This window comes from Sciurus vulgaris, assembly GCF_902686455.1.
Source record: "Sciurus vulgaris genome assembly, chromosome: 15".
Lineage (NCBI taxonomy): Eukaryota > Metazoa > Chordata > Mammalia > Rodentia > Sciuridae > Sciurus > Sciurus vulgaris.
In genome coordinates, this window is record NC_136476.1 from 15,977,247 (window position 1) to 16,000,313 (window position 23,067).

The 23,067-nt window shown below is 35.1% G+C and overlaps 1 protein-coding gene across 1 annotated transcript in view; it reads left to right on the forward strand.

Annotated features, from left to right (window-relative positions):
- ABHD17B (abhydrolase domain containing 17B, depalmitoylase) overlaps positions 1 to 23,067 on the forward strand; it is a 43,638-nt gene that overhangs the window by 14,592 nt on the left and 5,979 nt on the right. Inside the window, exon 2 of the mRNA XM_079112047.1 lies at positions 20,120 to 20,589. Coding sequence (XP_078968173.1) covers positions 20,123 to 20,589 — 467 coding nt within the window. The 5' untranslated portion in view covers positions 20,120 to 20,122. The remainder of the gene's footprint in view (positions 1 to 20,119; positions 20,590 to 23,067) is intronic.

A 23,067-nucleotide genomic window follows, 5' to 3' on the forward strand; every position in this document is an offset into this window, starting at 1 on the left:
CTGAAGGGCAAAGTGTTGGCTTGCCTGGGGCCAAGAAGGATATTGAGCATAAGTGACAAGTATTTATTTCACATCTTCTAAGGCAGCCTTATTTCTTCAAGTCTTGACTACAGATACATATGATTAAGGGAAAGCAGCTGGCAGCCAAACGAAGGAAACGGAAGTGGTAAAGATGGCAGTATATGTGGTCAGACTGTGAGTAGACAAACTAAAAGTCTACGTTAATAAGGACTCCCATGTCACCCTATCTGTGTAAAGAAAGTTAGAGAAACTTTATACTTACATTGAGACTACATAAATGTTGTCATCTCTGTATCCATAACTAAAAGGTATTGTATGTATGAAAAGGGATTGGCAAATAAGAGGAATGTTATTAGGAAATAATTTCTACTTTGACAGGATGACTTCATAGCCAATGTAATAATATTAAATATTATTATAAAAGGTGGTTGAAAACTTCTAAGCAAACTATTCTTAATATATTACTAATTCTTGGGAGCTGCTACTTAGAAGGAGGGAGAGACCTATAGTTTTTCTTGATGCTTACTATACTGCATAATCGTTGCACATTTTTTTTCAATTATGCAGTGAAATATGATATTTAAAAATGAGAGCAGATCAATATATAAATTTTCTTATTATTCCCTCCTTCCTCCTAGGAACCTACAATTGGACATCTTGAGCCTTATTCTGAGAAGTCTTCCATATACTCATATACTCAGCCCCTAGGCTTCCTAGAAGAGACAAAACTTTCCTTAATTTAACTGCTTAAGCTCAAAAAATGACCCTGTTTGTACCAACGTGATTTTTTTTTTTTTTTTTGCAGTGCTGGGGAATTGAACCCAGGGCCTTGTGCTTGCAAGGCAAGCACTCTATCAACTGAGCTATCTCCCCAGCCCCTTTTATTGCCTTTAGAAAGATAAGGGAAGAGATGGTCCTATGTCTTCAGGAAGGTTTGTGTGTATGTTTTCGGAAAAGAGAAATGTGTATATCCCGTTTCACTGGTTGATATTGTAATGATGATCTTAACTACCTTTTTAACAGATCTTCTACAAGGAAATCCAGCAACATCATTTCCAGTCTGGGACCTCCTTTATTCAGAGACTGGAATTCTAATCATCTCCCTTCCCCAGTACTTCTAAGTCTACCTCAGATAAGGATTATGAAGGGATTTTGTGGGGGGAGTATGAAATATTGACCAATTTCTCTTGAACCTCTATGACTATGTAAAGACATATCCCCAGGCCAGGAATAAGAAGTCGGTTACCAGAATTACAATCTGGTTTGTGTGTGTTGTCGAAAGGAAAAAGAAATTGACATTAGGAGAACAAAGTAGAAATTCCTATCTAGAGTTGAGAATGTTAATCATATAGCAGCAACGTTGGGACAGAATGAGCATTTACAAAATCAAGATGTGAACAGATTAAGATCCAGTTTGATTTATTTTATAACAAAAATGCCTCAGTGCAACACTGGAGATATCCATCTTAACCACAGATTAGATGGGAGTAAAAGAGATGGATTCTTTTAGCTTTCCAAAAACCTCTATAGAAATACTGCAGCTGTTATAGAGTGGCAAGTGGTAAGTATTGAGAAGCATAAGATAAAAATGATTAACATCTTGGTCCAAGAAATTCCGGTTTTCATGGTACTGTTGGTATCTAAGGTAATTTTCAGATTTGACTCAAAGCTGTTGTCATGTTAACTGATTTGCCTTAAAGTTGATTAAATAGTTTTGAGCTTAGAAACACCCAGATAAGGTTTTATCCCAAGTCAGATCTGAGAGTAATATATAGTATATTAATCCTAATATCATTCTAAGGTATAGGGTGTTTTTTTTTTTTTTTTAATTTTATTTTTAGTTGTTAATGGACCTTTATTTTATTTATTTGTAATATGGTGCTGAGAATCAAATCCAGGGCCTCATACATGCTAGGCAATTGCTCTACCACTGAGCCACAACCCCAGCCCAGGTATAGAGTATTAATTAGAAACAGTTAATGAAGCATTAGAATGTCGACAAGGTGACTACAGAGGTTGAAGAGCTTGATGCATTCTTCAAATTGTCCAGACTTTACGAAGAAAGATATATAGCACTTCTCTACCTCAAATAGCTATACTGGGTTATATACCCCTGCATCTACCCTTAGATGCAATTTCATTAATACCCAGACTAAAGCAGAAACAAGAGGGCAGAATGTATAGAAATGAGAACAATAGTCTCTTTTAAGATTGGTAGAGCCAGGCACAGTGGTACATGCGTATAATCCCAGCTACATGGGAGGCTGAGATAGGAGGATTCCAAGTTTGAGGCCAGCCTCAGCAATTCAGCAAAACCCTTTCTCAAAAAAAATAAAAAGGGCTAGGGTAGAACATCCCTGGGTTTAATCCCCAGACCGCTCCCTGCCCAAAGCCAAGGTGGAGTGGGAGAGCTAAGATTCTCCACACTAGGTGTGGCAAAGGAATCTTGAGTAAAATGCAAAAACAACTCAGCCCTGAGAGACAATACAGTATCCTTACTCATTTAGCTAGAATATAGGCCTTAGGCATGTAAGTACTGGTCTGCTCAGTTAAAGGGTTTATAACTTGGTTTCCAGATCTAAGAATACCTACTTCATGGCAACCTGTGAAACCCATAAATATACTGTTGACATTGTAGAGAAATATAAAGGCTAAAACTTGCAAGCAGTATGTAATCATGGAATTGATAATGTCTATTCAGGCAGCCCCAGCATTCACTAAAAGATAGTTTGTATTTATGCTGCTCCTCAAAGCCCCTCCCAGACCTCTAGGGCAGATTTCTTATGTAACTTACGTATGTTTATCTGTCCACCCACTACTGCTCATTAATGGCTGCTTGTTGGTTAGTGATGAGTTTTAATCTCACTGTGAGTATGCCATTTGCTTTCACACAAATTCTACAGACTTCCTTGGGCTCAGGAGTCTACCATGTCCATGGATTCTGATGTTTTAAGGAAATGAGTCAAAAATGAAACCTAAAAACCCAGCCACCCTGGGTAATTTTCTGGTTAGAATGGAGGAATAGGATTGTTTAAATAACCTGTCACACTGAGTTACAAGCAGAATTGTGATCATGCTTTCTACTAGTAAGCATATGCAATGACTTTAGATTCTCTGCAATTAAAAACCACATAAGGCAGACCCCTGAAAAGGCCAGTGAACATCTCCTCTAAGCAAGGTACACCTGATATCCAGTTTGCCTGACATTGTGTCTAGTGATCTGTGCATCATTCTCTTTTCTCTTCCTACCCATGTAGGAGCCTAGATTTAATGTAATGTAGGATTGGGATAGATGATTTATGTGCTTTGAGTCAAGTAAACCATATAATTAAGCCCTCAAAAGTGATGGTAGAAGGTAGAAAGCAACAGGACAGAAACCAGAAATAATAGACGAGAGCAAGAGAGTGCAAAAAGAAGGGCAAAATGTAGAATCCCCTGAAATATTCCCTGAGCTAGGGCAGCATGGCCACATGTGTCTTCTCCAGCTGGGGAAGAGAGCTATTATTCAAGGGCTATAAGTAAGCTCAGATTCCAAGTTTTTCTACTTGCCACCAACACCACTCCCCCACTTTTCTTCTTCTCCCCTACCCCCAAGTCCATGACAATACATATCTTGAGGAGCCTGCCTAGCTTTCTTACAGACAAATCATTCAAGGCCAGATACACTACTTTGAGGTAGAATTCTGTTACTAATAGCAGATAAAGCCTCAGTTGTTCTTCCTGCAGCAGCCTCTCAGTTTGAATTTCAGATTTGTATTAAACATGTTTCACTTAGTTCTCAGAGCAACCATGTAAGATAGATAGATTTCCATAATATACATTATTCCAGGCATATGTGTCTGCATTTGTCCTTCAGTAGTTGAAACTGAATAACTCCTAAAATTGCAAAAGTATAGTATATATCGAACAGTGCTCAATTAAAACTGATTAGTAGTTTCTGTGCAATAGGCAACTTTTGTGAGTTCTCTACTTTTTTGTCTTCATTGCTATAGCTCTGACAGCAATTTTAAAGGCTTAAAATAGAGGGAAAAATTCCAAAGAGTAATAGAGGGGGAAATGGCAAGAAAAGAAGTACAGAAAATCTATAGGAAATAAGTAATGAGAGTAAATCTGATTATTAGCTATGAGAAAATGTTAACTGATTTTTCTTTAGCACAGAAAGCATGCTCCTCAAATACATTTTATGAGTTTAATATAACCTTAATACAAAAACCTAATGGGAAGTATGAAAGACGACTATTAAAGGCCAATCTCAATCATGGTATAAGTACGAAAATCCTGTGCAAAATATTAGTAAAGCAAAGTTATCAATGTATAAAAATAATACATTATCACCAAACTAGAATTATTCCAGTAATGCAAGATTAGTTTTACACTATTCATTAAAACTGAAAACTAGGGAAAAAATGCTCACATAAAACTCTACAGTAAAAGTTACCCTTAAGACTACTGTCACCTCCTTCACTATTAAGACCAGGAACTGTGTATTAGAACCCCAGCTGGTGTGATAAAGACAGAAAAAGTAATGAACAGATAAGAATTTTGTTAATAGAAATGTGGGAATTTTAAGAATGCAAAGTTGCTTGTACAGTGAGCATAATTATTGCATTTAAGAAGATATAGAGACATAATATGAGAATACAAAGACTTCAAAAATTTTAATTCTTCCCACATCAATTTCTGTGATTCAGTGCCACTCATCAGCATCCCACAGTCTCACATCCAATAATGTGTCAAAGTGAATCTAAATGAGAAATATACATGAAGTAGTTGTACAGATGTCACTGCAAACTGATACACCTTTGAGAGTAGTTTGGCGGTTCATTTCTAGGTACATTTTATAAAATAGATATTTAACAATATTGAGGCACATATATAAGGACTTCCAAGAATCCTTACACACTGGAAGATCACTGTAATATATTGACTTCTTCCTTTAAAAAAAAAAAATCACTTCAGAACCTTTTGGTGAATAGAACAATGAAGCTGTGGTCATGTAGATAACAGTCCAGGTTTTGCTTGCTTTTTTTTGCCTGTAGTTGCCAAGGCCACTCCTTTCTCCAAATACATCCTCTCACTCACATGTTCTGAGCAGCTGTCCCATCTTTTAAAAAATCCAATAGTAGGATTTTGTTGTTGTAGTTTACATATGAAATGAAAACGTCTTTTATCCTTATTTTTCTTTTTCCACTAGACCCTTTCTCTGTCTAGCAGAAACTGAGATCTTTGGAGTCTTTGTGTTCTCAAATTATCTCTCAGGAAAAAGTTTCATTCCTACATGTATATAACTAAGTATCAAGAAGCATGCACTGTGTACTCAAACTGCTGAATATAAATCCTGTCTTCACCATTTACTAGGATTGTGATTCTACAGAAGTTAAGCTTCTTTGCCTGTATTTCCTCACCTGTAAGTGGGATCAGAGGAGGAAGTATAATGGTATCCATCTTGTAAAGTTGTTATAAGGACTAAAAGTGCTTTGAATAAGACATTAGTAAATGCATTTTGGTAAATAAACACTAACCTGGCTTTTATAACCTAGCCAAAGTTTAAATCTACAAATTTAGAATATTTAGTGCCACAAATCAGTGATAATACTATTTTATTTGGTTTCACAAACTTCAGTTTTTGGGTGACGTCTGTGTGGAAGCCATTGTCATGTGTTAGGTGTACTTAAATTTAAATGCACAATAAAGGAGAATGTGTGATAGTGTTCAAAACAACTACAAACATGACTTAATGGATAGAAAATAGTTGGTGATTGATTCATAAAGTGATTCAGATGACTAATTTTACAGTAAAGAGGAAACAATTTGAAGCCCAAGAAGTCTAGCTCCTTTTGAAACAGGATTTTCTGGGACATTAATACATTTGATGCTTTAAGCAGATAACTTTTAATGATGTATGTACACACTGCAATGTCTTTTAAGGATAATTCACTGGGCACTAAAGGCATAAAATTTCTGAAAATTTCACGATTAGAGAATTTGCTGGGGATGAGATTAGACTCAGTCACTACATGCTAATGTGTACTGTCCAACTAATCCACACCCTGGCTTAATTTTTTTAAAAGCTGGAATATTTGAAGTTTTTACTTCAGAATTTTAAACAAATATTTCGAATACTTCATTGCTCCTAATTTTAATGTTAATATATTTAAAATTTAAAGTATATTTAATTCAGGTTTTAAAACTTACTTCGAAATGCTAATTTAGCTTCATTATATAAATATACATATAAATAAATATATATAAATAATATATAATGAAGCTAAATTATATATATAAGGTGTGTGTGTGTATATATATATATACATTATCTATCTTGTTTCCAGTTAATGGGAAGGGGAAAATAATTCAAAAAAGTAAATCTACATTAAAGTAAAACTAAAACTAAAATATTTTTATATTGCTCAAAACATTGTTTCTTCCCTAAAAGTAATAAAAGTGGGGACTTGACTAGATATTTTTTCATCTGTTCATAACAGCATTATTTATAGTAGCCAAAAATATGCCCATCAATGGAAGATTGGATAAACAAAAATGAAGTGTATACATATAATAGAATATTATGCAGACTTAAAGGAAAATTCTAACATACGTTACAAGATGTATGAACCTCGAAGACATAGAGGAAATAAGCCAGTAAAAAAGGACAAATACATGATTCCATTTATGCCAGGTACCTAGAGTAGTCATATTTGGAGAGAGTAGAATGATTGTTACCAGGGACTGTGCAGAGGAGAAAACGGAATTACTATTTATTGGATATAGTGTTTCTGTTGGTGAAGATGAAAAAGTTCTGGAGATAACTGGTTGGTGATCATTCACAACAGTTGGGTACACACAAAATCACAGAACTGTACCCTAAAAAAATGGTAAAATCTTGGTGTATGTATATTTTTTCAGTTTGAAAAAACATTTCCCTACAGTGCCTGGGAGACTTGGAAAACAGTTCTGGGAAATGGGAACCCCTCTTATCGCATTATGAATACCTCCCTACTCTCCCACTTGCCCTATCCCCAATATTACAACTCATGAACTATAACTTGTTAAATATAAATTAATGTGCTATAAATTAGGTCCTTTGTTACTTAGTAGTGCAGTGAGCATCTTGAAAATCTTAAAAGATTTACAAGTTATACGTATTTCATTCTTTTACATTCAGTGAAAGATGAGGTGAATCTGAAACTCATGAGAAGAATCTTAGTCACACTGTTATAGAACTAGAAGACATCTTAATGTCTGGTTCACACTACTCGTTTTATAGAAAAATAAAATGAGGTGTAAAGAAATTGACTTCCCCAAAGTCTCCAGCTGTTAGGAATAAAACTAGAACTGAAAACCTGATCTAATTCTTTGTGGTTTTTTAACTACATTGCTGCACAAAAGACCTCATTTGCTGTCTGTATTAGCCTTTTATCATTGTGACCAAAATACCTGACAAGAAAAACTTGGAGGAGGAAAGATTTATTTTGTCACAGTTTCAGAGGATTCAGTACTTTGGGCCTGAGGTGCGGTCGAACATCATTAGGGCATGGTGGGGGAAAGTTGCTCAGCTCATTGCAGCCGGAAAGGGGAGAGAGAAGAGAAACCTTTCCAAGCCTTGCCTCCAGTGCCTACTTCCTCCAAGTAGGTCCGGCCTCCCTGTAATCCATTCAGCTATCAGTGGATTATCCAATCATTGCCTTAAATCCCCACCTCTGAGCAATACTGCACTTGGGACTATGCCTTCAACACATGAGCTTTTGGGGGACATTCCAAATCCAAACCTTCTCAATAGAAGAATTTACTGGGTAGAATCCCTAATATTACTGGACCAAGTAATTAAAGCTATATCATGTTCTAGAATATTTATAAAAGTATCATCTGTTTCCATAGAAGGTGTAAACAGAACACACTTCTTTGCCGATAGGCAGGTCTGAGTGAGTGAGAGAGAAGAAAAGAATTTAATCCTATCCCCAGAAATCCATCTTTATTCAGGCAGTGAAGGGCATTACAAGCCTATAGCCAGTTGATCCTCCTATTCAGACTATGTAAGTTCTCTTGGTCAACAAATATAAATGAAACTCAATTTAGTTATTTTCTCATAAATAAGAAAAATCAGTGAAGAAGCAGTGAAAGTCCAAGGAACATACACCTGAAGCAAATGGTCAGAATAGCCAAAAAAAAAAAAAAAAGTATTAAGAGAAAATTCAGAGGGTATTGCATCCATAAAGCACACACACAAAAAAGTGGGGTACCAGTAATATGAACCTTTTTTAAAAAAATACTGTGTTCATATATAATAAATATTTTTTAAACAAGTTTATTTAAACAAGACACTTGAAGGGAAAATTATCTAGGAATCTTCTTTTTTAAGGGTAGTTTACCTCTATTTAAAGATGGATTACCCTACATTACATGTAATAGCTTCGTACAAAAAGTTATAAAATTGTGCTTGGTTTTACAATGACAAATGAAAAACATTAAAATTTTCCAATTGAACAAGGTATGCAAGGTTTTTATGGTGTTTAAGTTTGTTTATTTTTTGTTAAAACAGAGCAAAGTAAGTTACTGGAATATAAAGATAAGAGCATGCCACTGATGGAGAAGGGGGATAATTTCACAGAACCAGTGTTTTTCCCCATTTCATCTCCATTTGATGTCAATCAAAAGATATCATTGGCTGTTTAATTTTAAAAATTCAGTATGCTTGTGCACATACAACAGTTATTTTATGTATAATAAAAGAACAGGGAAAGGGAAAATTAAAGAATAGAGAAAACTATTCTAATAGTAGTCAGGATGCGGTGGAACCAAATTGCAGTTTTCTAATTAACAATGTATTCTTGGTCTGTAAGAACAGAGTTCTGGAGTGAAGTAGCAGGTTCTTTTTTTAGCAGACATCTCCTGTCTGCTGCTGGAACACATCAGTTGTATCTTCCAACTATGCAGGTGTGTCTGCTTCATTAATTTCGTCTCAAATCTGAATCTAATCTGCCTCATCTACAAACCGGTCATTCACAATAGGCTTTCATTAGTTTACTAAGTGGTGCATGCCCTTTAATCTTAAACTGCACTGTAGAACCATCCTGCCCCGCCATCTTCAAGGTAATTTGATCATTATTCTCAGTCTTGACTCCCCCTCGGCTATGGTGAGCACTGGAGTCTCCTCACCCTCTGCTTCGCAAAAGAGGTACCAGGTTCGCACCGAACAAGCACACAAGCAGCTCCAGGAGCGGCAGTAATCAATAATTCTTAAGTTTTCTGAAATGCATAAGTACTTTGATCAGATTATATTATGCTATGGATATATACCTTGGGGTGTGAAATGTGTTAAATAGGTATTCACCTGAAAAGTTTCCTAGAAACTTCTTTTGAGTAAGGAGGGAATAATACGTATTTGTCGAATGTTTCTAGACCAAAGTAATATGATAGCTTTTGTGTTAACTTTGAAGATATACATAATGTACATCTCTTATAGTGGAGGTGCCAAAACTGATGATTAAGTTTGGGGAACATGTGTCTGTTCATGTTTTAGCTTATGCTCAGCAACTTGTGGAGGTGTGTCTTGAAAATCTCTAAGATAATTGTACTTTCCAGTCACCAAAAGCTTTTTGAGAATCTGGTACTAACATATGCAAAAATTGATAACCTGTCCTACTGCTTAACCAGGAATACTTGATTAGAGTTTTAGGGCATTGCCATAGTGGATTATCAAGATTGTAAAAGTGTTTAGGATACTATTTGGGCTATGTTCAGAAAATAGCTAGCTAAGAGTCACAGGGTATTTTAGTTTGTCTTATAGTTTGCTTGCAACTCTAGCCTACATGTAACCTGCCTAGTGCATGAATCCTTTTGATAAATCAAAACCATGCTTTAAAGCACATAGATATCTTGATTGATTTGCATTATTTTTTATAAAAATGGCTTTTACATTAGAATTGGGTTAGAAATAAGTATGTTTAATTTTTTTTTTAATCAAGATATGGTCTTCTAAAAACAGTATTATGTATGTAATCTCCGTTACATGGGCTTTATCAGAGAATCTATCAAAATGTACACAGAATGAGCTTTTGAAGTTAGTATGAATGTGATGCATTTAAGCTCTATTTGTGAGTTGTCTGGGCTTCTAAAAGCTTCTAGTTCAGCACTGCCCAATAGGACTTCGAATTGTTACTGTATGCTATATGATTTGGTAGCCACTAGTCACATGTGAGTAGTGGAACTAATTAACAGTATTTAATTTTAACAGATTTAAATTGCTGCACATAGTTCATAACTCCATATTAGATAGTACAGTGTCTGGTAGGGATGTGTGTGTGTGTGTGCGTGTGTGTGTGTGTGTGTGTTTTGCAGTGCCGAGGATTGAACCCAGGGCCTCACAAATGGTAGGTAAGCACTCTATCACTGAGCTACACTCCTGGTCCTTTCTAATAATATTAAAAACTAAGGCAAGATAGAAGTATAGAAATATCTGCATTGAACTATGTGGACTTCTGATCCAAAATGTGTTTACATGGCATACTATATAAGTCTTTCAGTCTTTATTTTCTTCTACTGTAATATCATAGATACAGCTTCCTTATTTCTGATCTTATTGCCTAACTTTTTACTTAAAAATAAAGACTGAACCATTTTGATGTCTGTTGGTTAGATACTTGCCATCTTCTCAGTTTTTCTCACCAGTGGAAAAGGAATCTTAGTATTCCCCAGTACATTTTTCCCATTTGAGAAACTCCTCCAAACCGAACTCAGAATTATCAGGGTATTTGTCAAGTTTATCCACAAAACACCCCAAGGTAACTCATTGGCTCTCAATATAAAAAGAATCTTTCTAGTATTTTATATTATAACTTTAAACATATCAAGTGTGATTCCTTTTCAAAGCAAAAAAATAGTTCTAAAATTTCTCCTTTCAATTTGAAATATAAGAAATCTGATACTCTTAAAAATTTTCCATTTGTTTCTATTCCCACATAGTAAGTCTGTGCAGTATTTCTTCAAGCAGAGTTGAAATTGCTAGCAAAGTCACCAGAATTTCAGATTCTGTGATCTCACAGGCAGTTGAGTGGTTTTGCTGCTGATTCGTGTTGTAGTCTAAAAGAAGAAATACAACCTACCTCATAGAGACAAGAGTTTCACTAGCTGTATTTCTTCATAAGGCATTCATAGAAGTTGTGTTAAAACATCAGGTTAAGCACCTCCTTTAAAACTTATAAACTGTTGTAAGTATTCTTTATGTTCCAGCTTCACTAGGAGCTCTTTGACAAACTTCACTGAAGACATTCAGCTTCTCTATATATAGTAAACTCTGTAAATATATGGCTCTCTAAAGACCATAACACTTTTTGTGTATAATTTGATGAATGCTATTATTAGTTACATACTGGATTTGGGGTGACAGTGCCTGGTGTACATGATGTCCTTAAACCATAACTGAAATGAGCATGATTTGCCTTTCTTTTGGTCTTTATACCTAGACTACTAAGTTGTTACATAGTTGGCCACCTTTGTTAGTAGTATTGTGATAAATTTCCTTTGGTCACTCTACTAATATATGTTGGGCTCCTGGCCCCCTTTCCACCAAACTGACCTAAATTCTGAATTTTGTTTCTGCATTTTCATAGTTGAGTGCCTTTGCTGTCACTTTAGTCTATTCTGATCTTTTCTTTTTTTGTTAATGGACATCTACCCTGTTTGTCCACTTCAGATGTTTGTAAGCTTTGTTTAAGTCTAAATTTTTTTTTCTGTTTTCTTCATCTGTTCATCAAAAACGTCAGGCTTTAATATTTGTAACCAGAATAAGTATCATTGGAACTGGGAGTGTAACTCAGTGGTAGAGCAAAGTTTAATTTATTTATTATATACTACCTACACTGTAAATAGGATGATATTGAATCAACATGGATTTTATTTTGAGCACAGCTTTCAGAATACCACACAAAATGAAGGAAAGATAAACTTCCTTACTGTTTTCTCTAACCCTATTTTACAAGAGTTTACAAGTTAATCTGCATTACCTATAACAGGGATTTGAAGTTTTTCAGTAAATCATAATAATTACATCCAAAATGGACATGAATCATGTTAGTAATTTATGTTAGAGTGGAAGGAGGTATAAAAGTAGGACATTTTATTTAGGGGTGTTATTAACCTTCCTGTGTTGCTGTAAAAGAACTCAGATGTTCATCTTTTTCCTTTGTCCTGGAGCAGGAAAAAGTTACCAGGAAAAGCAGATTCTTGAGTTATTTCATATAATTTTAGGAAATTCCTTCTGCTGTAAGCAAAGTAGCTGAGAATTCTCTGGGGGCGGGGGTAGCATTATGGTAGAATGTTTACAGGGTGTGAGTTCTCCTGCACCACACCTTAAAAGGTGGGGGAGGAGAAAAGAAAGAAAAAGAATTCTTTGTTGAAAGGAAACCTTAATTTTCACAATAGGCCATTTGTGTGTATTGATTTCAAGAGGGATAAGATTTTCTCCCTACAACACTGTCCTTTTCTTCATAATGTACTCAAAGATTTTAGTAACTAGCAGTGCTTTTCTGCCCACCTGCCTCTCTACAACTTAATAGATTTTCGTTTAATTGCTTCTGTTTTGTTCCTACATATTAAACATAAGCAATAGTCCTCAATTTTTTTGTACATTCTTTCTAAACATGTAAGTTTAAAATGTTTTATTCCTTTTTATTCCAGTATGTGGATATACTACATTTTGTTTACCCATTCATCGAACATTTGTGTTGCTTTCACTTTTTGCCTTTATAAATGAATGCTTCCGTGAACATTCATATGCATAAACATGGGTTTTCATTGCTCTTGGAATACCTGGAAGCTAAATTACTAGTTGAGATGGTGACTGCCAGACTGATTTTCAAATTTGTGTCATCATTTTACTTCCCTAGAAAATCTCCAGTTTTTCCACATTTTAGACAACCTTTATTATTAACTCATCTTATTATAGCCATCCTAGTGGGTGTGAGGTGGTATCACATTGTGGTTTTGATTTCTGTCTCCCTAATGACTAATGATGTTGAACATCTTTCCACATGCTTAATGGCCATGTGTCTATCTTAGGAGATGTCTGTTCAGATCTTTTTCCATTTTTGAATTGGTTTATTTAGAATTTTTGTTGAGTTTTTATATAGGCTATCCTTTTATTGTTAGATTACAGAAATTATTTTTATATTCTAGATACAAAATCATTCAACAGATTTATTATTTACAAGTATTTACTCCCATTCAGTAGGTTGTCTTCACTGTCTTGGTGGTGTGCTCTCTAGCACAAAAGATTTAGAAGTCTGTCAATTTTCTTTGTTATTTGTGCTTTCGATGTCATAGCTAAGGAATCATTTCCCAGTACAGGTTTCCAAAGATTTATGCTTTTATTTTCTTCGAAGAGTTTTATAGTTTAGAACTGTTTAGTTGGACCCATTTTGAGTTGCTTTTTTTGCATAAAGTAGGAGTGTAAGTCTATTCTTTAACATGCGATATCAAGTTGGAATTTTGTTTGGAATAATCTTGAATTTTACTTTGGAAGAGTTAACATTCCTTGTACTATAAATTCATTCCATGTTTTTAGGTTTTTGTTTAAAAGTTTTTTTTCAGAAATATTTTCTATATGCTACTTTACTTACTGTATTTTTAGTTGTTTAATGCTAACATGGAAATGTAGTGTTTTACTCAAATGTATGTATTTGCCAAAATTGCTGAGAACTCTTTCTTAGTTTTAATGTTTGATTGATTTCATTGGCTTTTGTGTCTAGATAATCATGTCATCTGTAAATTGTGATTTTTGTTTATGTGTTATCTAATGAGATTTTCTTAGTCCATTAATGTGGAAAATTAGTTGGTTTAATATTGAAAGAGTCATCATTCTTAACTTTGAACTGTAACCACTTCATGTTTTATGTGCACTTTACATATTGTTTCTGATTTTTTTAATGTAAAGTGTTTGCAGGCATGTTCAAAGTGAAATGGTTCTGTATTTGTGCAGTCCTTTTGGCATAAAGATCTAATAGCTTCTGGAAGTGAGTTTTGAGCATTTATTATTTCTGGAATAACTTTTCTTAAAGTGTTTTAGGTGAAGGTGGTTTTTTATTTCCTTTTCAAATTCTTTTTTTTTTTTTTTTTACTTGTAGATGGACACAATACCTTTATTTTATTTATTTATGTTTATGCAGTGCTAAGGCTCAAACCTAGTGCCCCACACATGCAAGGCAAGTGCTATACCACTGAGCCACAACCCCAGTCCCTTTTCATATTCTTACAGTTATTTGTGTATTCTTGCCTCCTGTTTCTTGTACCAATTTACTTCTTTTGCATTACTCAAGAAATTATGCATTTGAGGTTATTTAATTTATTGACAAGTTCTGAGGATTGATTTTTGGAACCTTTTACCCCTGAGGTACATTCCCAGCCCCTTTTATTTTTTGTTTTAAGACAGGATCTGACTGAGTTGCTTAAGGCCTTGCTAAGTTTCTGCAGCTCACTTTGAACCTGCAGTCCTCCTGCTTCAACCTCCCAGATTGCTGGAATTACAAGCTCTAGTCACCACTCTGGGCTGTTTTTTTTTTTTTTTTTTATTTTAAAACTACTTCTGTAGCTCATTCTCCTTTTACATGTAGCATTTTGTTAGCCACTTTTCTGTCACTATAATAAATATAGCCTGAGATAACCAAATTAGAAAAGTTTTTATGTTTGCTCACTTTTTTTTTTTTTTTTTTTTTTTTTTGCGGTGCTGGGGATTGAACCCAGGGCCTTGTGCTTGCAAGGCAACTGAGCTATATCCAACTGAGCTATATCCCCAGCCCTGCTCACATTTTTGAAGGTTCCTATTCATGATTAGTTGACCTTTTGCCTTTTGGCCTCTGGTAAGAAAGCACATCATGGCAGAAATGTGAAAAGGCCTGATTACTGACTTCATGATGAGAAAGCAGAAGAGAAGCAAAGGAAATTGAGATTCCAAGGACCCCTTCAAGGGCAAACTCCCAGTGACCTAAAGACAACCACCACTAGGCCCCATCTCCTAAACATTTCACCACATACCAGTAGTGCTCTCCTGGTCATCAAGGTTTTTAACACATGGGCCTTTGGGGGACATCCAAGATCTAAACTTATAACATTTATCTCCTTATATTCAGTGTTGTCTGAGTACCCTTTCAACAAAAATTAGAGATTATAAATTCGTGCTCCAGAGTCATACCACTTATCACTTCTAGCATTTATTGGCTATGTGACTGCTGGCAAGTTCTATAACTATTCTGTGCCTCTGTTTCCTCAGTTGCAAAGCAGGTGTAAATATAGTACCTATGGAGATCAGTAGAAGTATACTAAGGGACCAGGGGTGGAAGCAGGGAGGGAGTGGGGAAATACTAGGGACTGTTATTGGCCAAATTATATTGTTATACTGTATGCATATACAACAACAAATTCCATCTTTATGTACAACTACAATGCACCAATAAAAAATCTGGGGAGAAAAGATAGTCCCTATGTCAGAGTGTTGTTGAAAAAAATAAAATGGATTAATATATAAAAGAGCGTTTAGAAAAGTCTCTAGCACTGAGTAGAAGTTCTGTTAATACTGTTTGCTAATAGTCACAACAGAAACCTTTTGTACAATCAGGTTTTGGTTCTTTATTGCTTTTGTTCTCTTGGTTACCAGGGATGGAACTCAGGGGCACTTGATCACTGAGCCACATTCCCAGCCCTCTTTTGTATTTTATTTAGAGACAGGGTCTCACCGAGTTACTTCCTTGTTGCTGAGGCTGGCTTTGAACTCTCATCCTCCTCCATAGCCTCCAGAGACACAGGAATTACAGGCATGCGCCACCATGCTGGACTTTTCATTCTCCATTTTGTTGATACCTACCATTAGTTTTGGTACCCCCCCCCCCCCAATCCTCCTTTGTTTCATAATCTCAGATATAAATTCTCTTGGATTTATTTCCTTCCTTGCTGGTGTCTTCCAAAGAAGATGTTTGGCTTGATAAATCTTGTGCATTTTTGTATGCCTATAGCTATGTTTATTTTATTCTCATAATAAATTGGCATTCTAGATCTATGTGAAAAGTGTAAGTTCAAAGTTTAATTTCTTTCTTACTTTAAAACTATCTTCCAGTGTGTTTTGGTTCCTGGTTTTGCTGTTGAAAATTCAGATGTTCATCTGATCCTTATAAGCTTGAAAGTGAGGTCCATTCTTTTTAAAACCTTTTGGGTTTGTTCATTTCTATTTTTCAGTTTTACTATATAGCGTGTCCAGCTGTGAGAGTTGTCTTACATATCCTGTTTATCACTTTTTGAGCTAGTTCAATCTTAATTATCTTTAATTCTGAGGAGATATTAGTCGTTTTTCTCTTCTATTTTTGTTTTGTGTTTTTTTAGTTTTCCTGAGATTTATGGCAAAAATTGGCATTTCTTCTAAATCTGATTTTCTGTTTTCTTTTATCACCACCCCCCTGAAATTCCAGCCAGATCCTCCAGCTTACTAATGTGTTCTTCAACTGCTAAACCCATTCTCCTTTCCAACCCATCAGCTGCTTTATTTCACATATTAATTTTTTATACTAGGAATTTCCAGTTGTGTTTTTCTTTATAACAGTTTTTCCTACTTCATCTTTATTTTCCTCTTTTTTTAAAGGATTTATAATAACTTATTTAAATCCCTAATTTGTTTGGTTTGAAAATCTGCTTCTATAAATTATTCAATTTGTTGTCTCTTAATACATCATTTTCCTCTAGAAATTATTCACTGCCTTGTCATTTCAAGTTTTTTGTTTTGTTTTTGTTTGTTGTTGTTTTGCCAAGGATAACTAGTAAATATTTTCTTTCAGATAAGTCTATAAGTTGGACTTAGTTATCTAAATTTATCAAGCTATATCCGTGATTTTTTTTTTTTAAATCAAGAATAAAATGTTTTCCCTCAGTAGCTTGCTCAACTCAGGTCACAACTTTTATACCTTTTGTGAAGTTTTTCAAACTTAACAGAGGAGGAGACAATAACTTAAAAGCAGGTCGGTATTGCTGCCCTATTTCAGATCTGTTATTTGGAAAGTGATAGTTTGTGAGTTATCACTAAATGAGCTCTAGTTATCTGGCTTTGGGGTGGTGGCCATGAGAATAATTTCTTCTGCCCCCTTTAAGAAGGCCAGGTTGTCATTACACAAGACCTTGGCACTACAGTTTTTCTCCTTTGTGCTTCTTTTCTTTGGTATTCATCCCCAGAAGCATCTGCAGCATTATGTATGTTCTATCAATCAGGTTTATTTTAAAACTAATTTAATGTGTAAAAAATCTTCACGGTTAAGAGGTAAATTATAGGGCTAAGGTTATAACTCAGTTGGTAGTGTGTTTGCCTCGCATGCCTAAGGCCTGGGTTCAATCCCCAGCACCACCCAAAAAAAAAAAAAAAAAAAAAAAAAAAAAGGTGGGGGTAAATCACAGGAATATAGTCTAGCTATATATAGTTTACTTATTAATCTTCTTATTAATCAAGCTTTTAATTGACCGTTGTGGGTCAGCACTTGGGTAAGTACTTGATTATTAAACAGATTGCCTTGATATATGGTACCTTCTACCTCACCTTTTTTCTCTAGGGCACCTCCTCTGGAACAGACCTTTTGAACTTATTTCCTTGCCATCTTCTACCAGATTCTTTATCCTCCTGTGCAGGACGGTAAATTCATAGTCAAGTTGTTCAGTAGACACCATTCATTCATTACATATTCTTTGCCCTTCTAAGCTCTATGCATGCTCTCAGAATCCTCTTAGCACAGTACTTCTGGTAGTTAAAGTTAGCACTATAGATAATGCATAATTGTCATTTCTGTTCTAATTCTTGTTCCAACCAGGCTATCACTCACTATGTTTGTTTTGAAGATTGAAAAGGAATTCAGGTAAATAGTAAGTAAAAGTGTTTCCTAATCAGATGCAGTGATAGATTCCTGTAATTCCAGCTACTTCAGAGGCTGAGGCAGGAAGATTACACATTTGAGACCAACCTCAGGAACTCAGTGAAATCCTGTCTTAAAATAAAAAGGGGATGTAGCTCAGTAGTAGAATGCCACGGGTTTTAAAAAAAAAAAAAAAAGATTCCATCTCACCCCAATTAGAATGGCGATTATCAAGAATACAAGCAACAATAGGTGTTGGAGAGGATGTGGGGAAAAAGGTACACTCATACATTGCTGGTGGGGCTGCAAATTAGTGCAGCCACTCTGGAAAGCAGTGTGGAGATTCCTTAGAAAACTTGGAATGGACCTACCATTTGATCCAGCTATCCCACTCCTCGGCCTATACCCAAAGGACTTAAAATCAGCACACTACAGAGATACAGCCACATCAATGTTCATAGCGGCTCAATTCACAATAGCCAGACTATGGAACCAACCTAGATGTCCTTCAATTGATGAATGGACAAAGAAACTGTGGTATATATATATACAATGGAATTCAGCTATAAAGAATAATAAAATTATGGCATTTGCAGGCAAATGGATGAAATTGGAGAATGTCATGTTAAGTGAGATAAGCCAATCTCAAAAATCCAAAAGAGGAATGATCTCACTGATAAGTGGATGATGACACTTAATGGGGGGTGGGAGTGGGACAAGAGTGGAGGAAGGAGGGACTGTATAGAGGGAAAAGAGAGGTGGGAGGAGTGGGGGGGAAGGAAAAAAATAATGGAATGAATCAAACATCATTTCTCTATGTAAATTTATGAATGTGCAAATGGTATGCTGTTACTCCATGTACAAACTGAAACAACATGTATCCCATTTGTTTACAATAAAAATAAATTTTAAAAAGTGTTTACAATATCTAGTACCTTTTTCTGCCCTTCCTTTACTCATCTTTTAAAGCCATTTGTGTCATATTTAGCCTTGTTTCTTTCTTCCTGCACTGTTTCTGCTTCTTTCTACTTAATGTGCTTGCACTAGGAAATTGTAACACATTGTATTATTATAGAGTATATTTTGTTTCAGTAGTGAATGAAAAGGGCAGTCTGTCCTCCTTTATATTCTCAATTCTTTAGTCACTTCCCTGAAGTGATTTCCTCTCATTTTTTTTGTATAATAATGTACATTTTTTCCTACCTCATTTTTAGATATTTTGTAGAAAGTACTATCAAATTTTAGGAAAGTACGTGTTTTGAATGTATTCTTTCTAACTGAACAGTGGTCTACATCTAAAATAGAGATAGTTTGAGAAAGGACAATGCTGGTAGAGCAAACAAGTATTACTTTTCTTTTTGTTTTTAAGTTAATATGAGCTGGATAGTCTAAAAATATTAATGGAAAAAATCAGGAGAAAGTGGATCATCCTTGAGTGTGCTAATAACTGTGTGGCCATCACTGCATTATATGCTTTCACTGCAGTGTCATATTTGATCTTCACAACCACTCTGTTCAGCGTAGGTATTGACCTTGTTTACTTAAGAAGGAAATAAGAATAAAAGAGGTAAATCATTTACCCAGGGACAACATAATAAGTGGTAAGTTGGGATTCTCCTTCAGCTGTCTGACTTTAAACCTTGTTTTCTCATCCAACATTAGGAAATTTTGCCTTCAGATTTTACCTTTTTTCCCATAATTGACTTAATATTATATCCTTTCTAGTTTGGGCAATAATTGTGTACCTCCATATGAGCATACATACATGCATTTTTAATCTTTTATTGGTCATTTGAGCTACCTTTATAGATAATTTAAGAATGAAACAAGTAATATGAATAAAAAGCATGTTAAATTCCTACCTTATCCAGGGAATTCTGAGAATTTTTATTGAGTTAAACAGAAATGGCACACTAACCTGAAAGTTATTTATATCATCTGTTATTGGTAAATGAATACCTCTTCACCTTTCATATTTTTGTTAAATGAGACAATAATCATAACTATTTGAAACATAAAATATTTGAGTCTGCCTTTTGGCCAGGAATATATGCCTCACTTTAGGATTTAAAGAATTTCTAGAAAGATGCCAAAATCTCTTTGGGAGAAGGATACTTGAAATTATAGTAGATGTTGACCACCAGTATTTGTTTTTATCTATTATATGAGAATACAGAGTCCACATTTAGTTTTTAAAACCTGTGTGATTTCCTTTTCTTTTTCAGAAGATGAATAATCTTTCGTTTAGTGAGCTGTGTTGCCTCTTCTGCTGTCCTCCTTGCCCAGGGAAAATTGCTTCTAAACTAGCATTTTTGCCACCTGATCCAACTTACACACTGATGTGTGATGAAAGTGGAAGCCGCTGGACTTTACACCTATCAGAACGAGCAGACTGGCAGTATTCTTCTAGAGAAAAAGATGCTATCGAATGTTTCATGACTGGAACCAGTAAAGGCAACAGAATTGCCTGTATGTTTGTGCGTTGCTCACCCAATGCCAAATATACTTTACTCTTTTCACATGGAAATGCTGTTGATCTTGGGCAGATGAGCAGCTTTTACATAGGACTGGGATCACGGATCAATTGTAATATATTCTCATATGATTATTCTGGATATGGTGCAAGTTCTGGGAAGCCAACAGAGAAGAACCTCTATGCAGATATTGAAGCTGCCTGGCTTAGTCTTAGGACAAGGTAAATTGTGACTGGAAATTATTGTTTACACAATAGTTAGCTAAAATTATATAATAATATAATGAAGTTGGTTTTACTACACATTCCTTCAACTACCATATAAAGGTTATATATTTACCAATATTAATAGTACAACTTTTAGGTTGCAGTTTTAAATTTTATATAATAACCAAAAAAAAGTGTTTAAAGATAGCTGAAGTTCATATATGTATTAATGCATATATGTGTGTGGATTTTTATATTTAAATGCAACAATGAATATTTGTTTCTATAAAATTTTTGGGTGTGTGATATAGAAGTATTTACTCAGAATTACAGCATTTTACAAGAATGAGAAAAAGAAGTAATTTAGTATTATATGAAAATGAGATTTTACTTTACATTCTGGACTCTGAAACTTTGGAGAAATACTCTCAAGTTTCAAAGAAAAAGTACTGTTTTGAAAATGTTCTTTGTTGATTATTTTTTTCCCTTTATTTAACATTTATTTTTATGCGGTGCTGAGGATCGAACCCCATGCCTTACATGTACTAGGCAAGTGCTCTACCACTGACCTACAACCCCAGCCCATCAATTGTTCTTTGATTATAACAAAGAATACACTTTTGCAGACTAGAAATTGCATTAAGTCACCAAGATACAAAGTTTTCTTGGAAAAAAAAAAAAAATCCCTCAGTTTTGTAGACTTCAGTGTATTTTATTGTCAGTGCAGTTAGTATAAAAAAAAGATATTTTAGTTAGTGTAACCAGTTTTAGAAAATGTCTTTATTATATTTCTTGGAGAAGAAATATTTTTAAAGTTATGTTCTCACAGCAAATTTCTGTATAAAGGGGATTCTTAAATCAATTAAAATGATACAGGCTGGGCGTGGTGGCACATGCCTGTAATCCCAGTGGCTTGGGAGGCTGAGGCAGGATCGTGAGTTCAAAGCCAGCATCAGCAACAGTGAGGCACCCATCAAAGTGAGACCCTGTCTCTAAATAAAATACAAAATAGGGCTGGGCATGTGACTCAGTGGTCAAGTGCCCCTGAGTTCAATCCCCTGTACCCCCACGCTCCCCCCAAAAAATGTAATAACATATGTGAAGAGTAAGAAAAAAAATGGGTGGTGAGTAGCAGTTAAAGAGTTAACAGAGACATAAGATTATCATTTGTAAATTTTTAAACTTCATTATATAAAAATCTTTTTCAGCTGTACTGATACCAGTTCCATCAGGCCTTAAATAAACAAAAAATAGTACCCACTTTTTAAAGTCAGCCATTTGAATATATAACAACTTTCAGAAAGTATTGTAATGTTTTTAAATACTGAAATAATTAATATGATTCGTATACTATAAATATTATACTTGTAAAGTATGACTTCAGTTGAATAATGTGGTTTTTGGAGGGTGGTTCAAATCCTTTTTAAATTAATTTTTATTGGTGCATTATAATAGTGGGATTAATTTTTTCATATTTATACATAGTTGTGAGATTCATTTTGTCATATTTATACATATAAATAGCATGATTTGGTCAGTTTTATTCTAAAATTAATATGATTTTGAAAGTGCCAGGTAAACTGGACAGCCTCTGTTATTGCTTAACACAGAAGGACAACTTTATTGAAACAAAACATGAGTATATGTCTTTTGAAAAATATTCCCTCTTTTGAGTAGTCAGCTTTCTTTTCTTTTCTTGTCAGTTTGTTTGTTTGTTTTCCAGTACTGGTGATTGAACCCAGGAGCATTCTACCACTGAGCCACATCCTTAGCCCTTTTAATTTTTTAGACAGAACCTTCCTAAGTTATTGAGGCTGGCCTTCAACTTGTCATCCTTCTGCCTCAGCCTCCCGAGCTGCTGGGGCTACAGGCATGCACCGCTGCACCTGGCCAGATACCAGTTTGAAGGAAACTTTCTAAAATAATTTCCTGTCTTAATTAATTTTAACATATTTAATGACCAGTATTCATGAGGAATAAGGGCAGAATAAATTCTTAAATAATCTCACACACTGTTTAAGCACTTCTGTATGTTTTCTCATGTTGAACCCTAATAATACAGTTGAAAGAGTTAGTAGTCCTGTGTCGGGGTCTTAAGCCCCCTTGCTCTTCTCCACCAGTGACAAGGGAAGGGGACACTCCAACAAGGTCAAACCGGGATAGATGGGGCCAACTCCCAGCCCTCTAGACGGAGGATAATCAGGTAGACCAGTCACAGCAGGAACTCATTTATTGAGGAAATCACACCTTTTATGTAGGGTGAGGGCTAGGTGGGAACCAATCAGCTTAAAGGACAGCAAGGCACAGGGGGTTCACCCAGATGAGAGTCCCATAGGGCTATATGGCAAGCACAAGCTGATCACGTTCATGGAACTGTTAACCAATCCCTGACGGTGGTCCGATTTATCCTCCTTAATCTTTGAAACCGCCTTTGGGGCCTTGATCTTGCTCCCTCGCCAGGGAGTAAGGAGTCAGACTGAGTTAGTTAACATG